General features: G+C 52.7%; 1 protein-coding gene across 13 annotated transcripts in view; it reads left to right on the plus strand.

Annotated features, from left to right (window-relative positions):
- Positions 1 to 7,864, plus strand: part of ATP11A (ATPase phospholipid transporting 11A) — a 98,887-nt gene that overhangs the window by 37,507 nt on the left and 53,516 nt on the right. For all 13 annotated transcript variants that reach the window (XR_004626836.1, XR_004626837.1, XM_034665503.1 and 10 more), the window contains exons 3-5: positions 2,970 to 3,059; positions 3,812 to 3,892; positions 7,096 to 7,203. Coding sequence is in view for 11 of the 13 variants with exons in the window: in XM_034665503.1 (XP_034521394.1) it covers positions 2,970 to 3,059; positions 3,812 to 3,892; positions 7,096 to 7,203 (279 nt within the window). In the remaining 2 variants the exon portion in view is untranslated. The remainder of the gene's footprint in view (positions 1 to 2,969; positions 3,060 to 3,811; positions 3,893 to 7,095; positions 7,204 to 7,864) is intronic.

Here is a 7,864-nt window from a genome sequence, read left to right on the forward strand (position 1 = left end):
GGTCCACACAGACACTCAGCTCCCCGGGCTTAAGGATGACGAAGCGTGTGCGGTGGCCCCTCCGTCCTCCGCCTGCGGGCTCTCGTGCGTCACCCAGTGCCCGTTTACTGTATCCTGCCGGCCCACACACTCACACGTGTTCTGGTTAGCACGTTGGGTTTTCACCTTTCTTGTCAGACGCCATCTGGAATTAGTGACGCTTTCTGACCACGTTAACAATCAGCAGTAATGACTTATTACGGTGATTGATCCTGTGAAATAGGGGATTACAGAGCGTACCGTTGAAGCCACGTGGCCTCTCCGCGCCTGGTTAGAAGAAGCAATCCCGCAGGTGGCTCTCAGTTCCAAATCCGAGCTGGCTCCGGGTACGCTGGACCTGGGAGGCAGAGAGGGGTCCAGAAACGGCGGCGGATTCTCGTGGCGTCCCAGGGCTCTTCCGTTCGGGAGCAGATGACATGCTGCTTTATTTCATTACACATTTGAAACGAAGGCTTTCTAACATGAAAACGTTCAAGAATAAGTAAGAAGTCAGAGAGTGACCTGACGAGTCTTTGTGTCCTTGACACCAGCGCCAGCGGCTCCCTCCGGGCGCCTCCGCGGTCTTCCGCCAGCGTTGTGAGCAGATCCTGAACAGCACTGGATTTTCATCTGTAGACACTTCTGGAGACGGATGATGGGCTTTTAAGTAGGGGCTTTCTCCGTTAATTTGACTTTGGTACTGGGTGACGTACGATAGGTACTTGGGGACATTTTTGAATCACGGATTAGTGGGTGCAGTGTGGGTGCTGGGCAGGAAGGCCGATTTCACAGGGTGGAGCCTTAAAGACAGTTCCGTCTTGAGGTCAGGAAGTCTGTGAAGGCTCACGGATCGATCTAGGCTGGTCACAGAAACACAAAAATGAGACATAAATGCCGTGACTGCCTGATAACTTAGCTTTCTTTTAATATCTACTTTTAAAAGTTAGTGAAAAGTAACAGTTTTTCATTATGGCCCGTTTAAGAGAAAAAATACTTACCTTTCTTAAACCCTTAAAAAGATTGCTTGTGTTTGTGGTGTTTGTCGAGCTGTAGAATTTTAATGTCCCCATTGTGTTTCTAGTACCAGTTTGAGCCAGAACTTTGCCCAGCGGCATTCCTCCAGGGCTCATGGTTGCGTACTTCCTTTACACATGAAAAACTAGAACGTGGCCCCTAAATAATTTGCTAAAGTTTACTTGATTTTTAATGTCAGGACTCCACAAAGGCAGTGGAATAAAGAGTAAATATTTTCTGAATTCCAGACAGTGGCCAGATTATCCTGAGGTAGGGTAGCAAACTAAGAATTCAGATCATGATTTTCTGTTTTTGTTTTTTTGTGAGGCTCGGAGGGGGGAGGGGAAAACATTGCCTATGTTTTGGGGAGAATTGGCAGTCAGGGTTGGGTTTTTTGTTTGTTTTTGCTTTTTTGGGGTTGAGAACCCAAGGTGAAGAAGTGTTCTCTGCCCTCCGCGTCTGGCTGCATTTCTGACCGGGAGACCTGCTGTTTGGTTCTCAGTCTGTTTGCACTCAAATGAAGAAAGCCTCGCGTGCGCACTTGACAAAATCCACCACGACTCCTGATGTTCAGGAGAACTTCATCTTGATAAAGAGCGTCAGTAATACACCCACAGCTAACCCGCTCCTGATGGTGGAAACTGAGGTGCTTTCACCCCGACACTGAGAATGACGCACACCCCCGCTCGCCGTCCTGTTCAGTGGCTTTCCTGGACGTCGTAGCCAGTACAGTGAGGAGGGGAAGGGATAAGGATGGCAGACTGGGCAGGAGGAAACAGGGCAAGTGACATCGTCTGTGGAGAAAATCCCGAAGAAAACCCCCAACGGAACCTGGTGGGACTTACGAACGATCAGAGCAAGGCCAGAAGCAAACAGTTGAATTCACAGCTTAAAATTTTCTGCTCTTCAAGAAACACTGTTAAGAATTACAAAGACGGGGGCGCCTGGGTGGCACGGGGGTTAAGCATCTGCCTTCGGCTCAGGGCGTGATCCCAGTGTTCCGGGATGGAGCCCCACATCAGGCTCCTCCGCTATGAGCCTGCTTCTTCCTCTCCCACTCCCCCTGCTTGTGTTCCCTCTCTCGCTGGCTGTCTCTCTCTGTCTAATAAATAAAAAATCTTAAAAAAAAAAAAAAAGAATTAGAAAGACAAGCCACTGACTGAGGAAATGTTGGCCAAACCCATAGCCTGTAGAGGTCGGGTGTCCAGCAGTATGCAAAGGGGAGGGTGCTGGGGGGTCAGTCGCGGTGGGGTCGGGTAGTACGCGGAGGGGAAGGGGTGCTTGGGGGGGTCGGATGGGGTGGGGTCAGGCCGCACTTGGAAGGCTCATAGACAAACACCAACACAGTGTTTACGGGGGTGGTGGTAATGACATCCGTCAACGCAGAAGGTAAGGAAACTCCTCCTGAGGCAAAGATGGGAAGTCTGGAGAGTAGGTGGCAGCCAGGACTGCTCTCCATCTCCTGCACGGGGAGGAGGCGTGCATGGGGCCGTCTCCACGCCGGCACACGACAGGCTCCCGATGCTGACTTGGAGGGTCGCTTTCTGTGGCCAGCTGGTGACGCTGTCACAAGACAGAAGAGAAGAAAGTAGTCAGGGAGGAACGCCCAACATGTATGTGTTAACAGTCGGACGTTTACGTTTTGTGAAACCTATTTTAGTGGGGAAAGTGTCGTAAGGCTACTTTGCAGGACGTGGAATCCCTGGGGCTGGGTAACGCGTGCTCTTCTGGAGAACGTGTTCTGTGTTAGCAGTTCATTTTTGTGCTCGACAAATGGATAGAACGTCTACAGAACGCTAGATGTTGCCTTCTGAGTTTTTTGTCTAAAACTAAACATTTTGTGCTCCAAAATCCAATGCTGTCATCATGTCGTAGATCACACTATAAAAAAGTAAGATGTGATCAAAATGACACTTCTTTGTTTTTCTTTTATACAGTACACATTTTGGAACTTCATCCCCAAGAACTTATTTGAACAATTCAGAAGAATAGCCAACTTTTATTTTCTTATCATATTTCTGGTGCAGGTAAGGCCGCTGTCTTTTTTTTGATCACTTAGTGTAAAGTCTAAGTAAGCAGCCCTTTATTCTGAGGAGGTTAGCTATGTCTGCTAACGAGAAAGAGCAGGACCCAGAGCCCTTCCTCTGTTTCTTCACGGACAAGTGCATCGTCGGTTCAGGGAGGCGTCTGAGCTGAAGCAGATGTGTGAAGAGTCTGCCTTGGGGCTGGTGTCCAGTCCTCGAGGGGGAATCAGGAGCTCCTGATCTTTAGGAGAAACTCGGCAGCCAAGCTAAGCGCCATTGGGTGGATCCTCGTTCCCGGTGCGCGTGGGGTAGAGCGAGAAGAGAGAAGACCATAGTGGGGCCTGAAGGAGGGAGCAGGATCTGATGTGTTTTAAGACGAGCAACCTCATTTTTCTCAATCATGCAGAATACAGTGGAAGGATGTCCCCATCATCAAGTTATTCAGATAATGTAATTGAAGTGTGGGACCAATAGCAGAGCAGTAAGTTAAAATAAAACGCATGCCACAGTCCGACTTGTGCCTTTGCCACCGTTAGTGAGGCTTCTTTAAGCAGGTCCCTGTCTAGAGCAAACGACCCTCAGCTTCATGGTAAATAGGGTGACGTGCCCCCAGTCTCATTTATCTCCAGTGGGGGGATAAAGTGGGATTAAAAGAAGCAAAAGCAGGTGTTCTTGCTCGCGGTATCGGCCAGCCGGTCTGCCTAGAGTCGCTAGGACGAGCTTTGAGGTCGGCTCTAATTCTGCTTTAATTACAGTTGATCATCGACACGCCCACGAGTCCTGTAACCAGCGGGCTTCCCCTGTTCTTTGTCATCACCGTCACGGCTATCAAACAGGTGAGACGCCTGCAGAGAAGAGGGGAGACCCAGCCGTCTTGTTATGTAATGTCGCCTTTTGTCCAAAGCAAAGTGATCTGGTTTGTTCAGTGAATCCACAGGAAACTTAGTTAAGTTCTAGACGTTCATTTTGGTAACTTAGATTGACACTTGAGCTAAAATAAGACAGATTAGGTAACGTAGCAGCTAGGGTGGTGTCCTATGAGTCTGAGGAGGAAACCAAGATTCTCACATTCAGAACCGACCAGAGGTGGAAACTACTCTGAGAAGAGTTTCTTAGCCTGTCCACACTCTGGACTGTTTGAACGACAAGGACCCGCTGTGGGCAGAGTCCGGGCTGCGGTTTCCTAAGCGAGCGCACGGACTCCTGACTCACCACGCGCCTTGGGCTCTTCTCCGTGGTCCCGGTCGCTGACGGTGGGAAGAATGCGTCTCGGTTACGTCCACTGATCATCTGGCCATCTTAGTGCTGTAGCCATCACCTCTGTCTGGTTCCAGAAATTTCCCATCCCCTCGGACGGAGGCCCTGTACCCGCGAGCAGTCCCTGCCGTCCCCGCCCGAGCCCCCAAGAGCCCCTGGTCTGTGTCTGTCAGGGCAGTGTCTCCGCGGTGTGGGTGCGAAGGAGCCCTTTGTCCTTTCGGTTTGCCTTCCCTTGGTGACTAATGATATTGAGCGTCTTTTCCTGTGCTTATTGGCCTTTTGTGTGTATTTCTTCAGAAACACGTCATCAAGTCCTTTGTCCATCTTAAAATTGGGTTTTTTGTCTTTTTATTGATGAGTTGCAAGAACTCGTTAAATGTTCCAGAAACAAGTCCCTTATCGGCTGCAGACTTTTGAACCTAATGATGTTTATATTTCAGGGTTGATAGGTCAGCCTTTCATTGGGAGATCTGGATAATTTGTAAAATGAAATTTTACTAGTGGAATTGTTGATGGTCCAATTCTTGCTGACAAGCCATGCCTTTCTGGTGTTAGTCTTTCAGTAAAAGTAAAACGAAGTGTGTATTTTGCATGAGAACAGCCCCTGGATGATGGTGGTTTACCGCAGAGTGATTTTCTCTAGATGAGAAACAATGTGGAACGGGATCAGGTTACCTTCCAGTGTGTGTGTCAGGAGCCCTCCGGGCTGCCTTCTGCCAGCCTCGCTCATCTTCAGTGTGACAGTGTCTACACAAGACAGTGTGAGGAGCGGTGAGGAGCGTTGAAAGATGTCTTCCTTTCAATTTGGGTTTTATGTCTCATGCACCAGTAATCTGGAAATAGATTTGAACAAATGATTTTACTTCACACGCATTAGATTGGCTTTTAAATGTGGAAGCCTGAAGAGCAGCCCGGGGTGCTAATGTGGTCAAGTGCGTGCACCTGCCGCTGATGGGCGCACGGTGGCGCCATCTTGGAAGACCGTCTGGCATAACTGATGGAGTGGAGGCCGTGAATGCAGTTAGTGCATATTATGTGCATCCCAGGATAGACCACAGAGGCCCGGTGGTGTGTCCTGGGGTGTTCATTGCAGGCCTTTTTGGGGAAGAAAAACTAGGGACAGGTTGTCCTTCAGTGAGGCAGTGGGCGGCACGTTTGTTGGGTGTGTGGGGGCTACGGTGCGGTGGTTTAGATGAGTGAGCCCCGTTGTATGGAAAATGGCATGTTGAGTGACAACGGAAATAGTAGGCTGCAGTCAAGCTTTTGTAAACACTGAAAGCAGCACTTCGGTTGCTCGTGACACGCACGTGTCATAAAAGTGTAAGACCATGAGCAGGAAGGAGCCTTTTTGAGCAGGAAGAGCGAGAAGGGGGATGGTGAGCAGAACGGAGGGGTGGAGTGTGTGGGTCATCTTTAAAGATCTCTGAGTGGTGGGCTCAGTAAAGTTCGGTGCTTCTGGTTCTTGTCTCTGAATGTTGGAAGGGTAACCCCCTCACTCCGAGAGGCTGGCGTAGAGTGCTGTGTGACGGCCTCCGCAGGAGCGTGGAGGAGGAGACCCTCGAACGCCGGCGGTCAATGTGGGCAGGCAGAAGCAGGGTGGAAGGAGCCCCAAGCTCCTGTGGAGCCTCCCCCCCGCCTGAGCCTCTTCACCTCACTTCTCGGGGTTCCTAGCTCCCCACCCCTCCACCTGCCCCCCGTCCCTCTCCTCCTCACCTCCGCAGACCTCAGGACACCTCCCTGCTCTGGCTGCTGCACTGGACGACTTGGATGGCCCTCACCCCTCCCGTCCTCAGCCCTGGCTCCCTGGTGACCCCAGCCCACACGTACAGGGGATCCGATGCCCTTCCTTGCAGCTCAGGAAGCCCCCTTTGGGGAGCCTGGCGCCTGCTAGTCCCAGATGTGCGTCCTCCCACCTGGGTGCTCCTGACAAGCGTCTGACTCCCTCTGTTCAATCTCCAGTGACTTCAGTGAGTCAGGCAGTTGCCCAGAGCCCTCCCTGGCTGCCCACCCGCCTTTCCTACTTGGCTTTCTGCATGCCCCACGCTGACCTCAACCCTCCGGGCTGGCCTGGCCCCTGTCCCCTCCCATGTCCGATCCTGCCCCTTCATGCTGTTTCCCGTGGTATCACCTCCTCCTTTATGGGCAAGCGCTGAGCATCCTCTGGGGCCAGCTCGGACCCCTCTCCGCTGAGCCTCCGGCACACGCATTGGCACGCATCATAGGGGTGCAGGGTGCCAGCGGTGGGGCCTGCGACATGCTCACTGGGTCAGAGGACCAGGTGAGGCTCACACCTGGGCCTGCAGGAAGGGGAACAGGAGACCCCATCCTGGTCCTCCCGCCCGAGCGAGGCCCTGGCCACAGTGCCGACAGCAGCTACACGTGGTCATCCCAGTGGACTCGAGCACAGACAGTAGACACGTGTCCCATGGGAGGACGTTCAGAAGCCCCACAGCAGATGGGAAAGTGGAGCTTCCAGGGGCCTCGGGGCTCATGTGTCCCTATCATTGCAGGCGCCAGGTGCAGGGGGCAACCGCCTAGAGGGATGGATGGGCCAGCACAGCAGCGGGGGCCACGAAGATGTGGGCAGATTGCGGGTTCACTTAAGGTTGACATGTAGGACTTGGGGGGGGGGTGTTGGTGTGAGAAAGGTACCCTCTGGTTTTAGTGCAGTCTTGCTGCTGGTCCCACGGCCGAGGCCGGATGCGTGTACCCACAGTGTGGCCCATCTGAGGGCCCTCTGCGCCTTCTGCTCCAGCTCACGGGTATCTTCTCTCCCCTTCAGGGCTATGAGGACTGGCTTCGCCATAAGGCAGACAACGCCATGAACCAGTGCCCGGTGCATTTCATCCAGCACGGCAAGCTGGTTCGGAAGCAGAGCCGAAGGCTGAGGGTAAGCAACACGGCGCTTCTGCCAAAACTGGGAACAGTTAGAACCCAAACAGCTTCAGTGTAGCGGGGTTTACTTCAGCCACACCTGTGCCCAGGATCTCTGCATTACTGGGTGCAGGCCCAACTGCGCCCCCAGACCCTTCTCAGTAAGCTAAGCACCTGCCACTCTTTCCGTAACTTCATTTCTTACTTACTTGAAGTTGTCGTAGGCTTTCTCTTTCACAGCAGTCTAATTCGCAGACCCCGTCAGGGTTGTCCAGCCAGTCAGGATAGAGGAAGCTCCAGGACGCTGTTGGAACATTGTTCTAGAACACGGCAAATTCCGCTAGCTGGGAACTGAGAGCTTAGGCGGAAAGCTCACTGAAGGTTACGTTTTCAGTCCCTGTTTCAGTGAGCCGTGAGCATAACTGACGTGTTTGTTTATGTCACCTGCGTGTGCGCCAGCCGGCGGTGTGGTCGCTAAGGCTGGGCCCTGAGCAGTGTTAGCCGTGAGCCCAGGGACGGAGCCCGGCTGGGCCCTCCTGCCTCCTCCTCATGCCCGGCAGCCTCTCATCTCTAAAGCGCCCCCATCCCTCTATCTCATGCCCATCCCCCACCTATGCCCATGCTCCACCCCATGGCCATCCCCTCACCCCATTCCCCCATCCCCCCTCCCATCCCAT

This window comes from Ailuropoda melanoleuca, chromosome 7 (genome assembly GCF_002007445.2).
Source record: "Ailuropoda melanoleuca isolate Jingjing chromosome 7, ASM200744v2, whole genome shotgun sequence".
Lineage (NCBI taxonomy): Eukaryota > Metazoa > Chordata > Mammalia > Carnivora > Ursidae > Ailuropoda > Ailuropoda melanoleuca.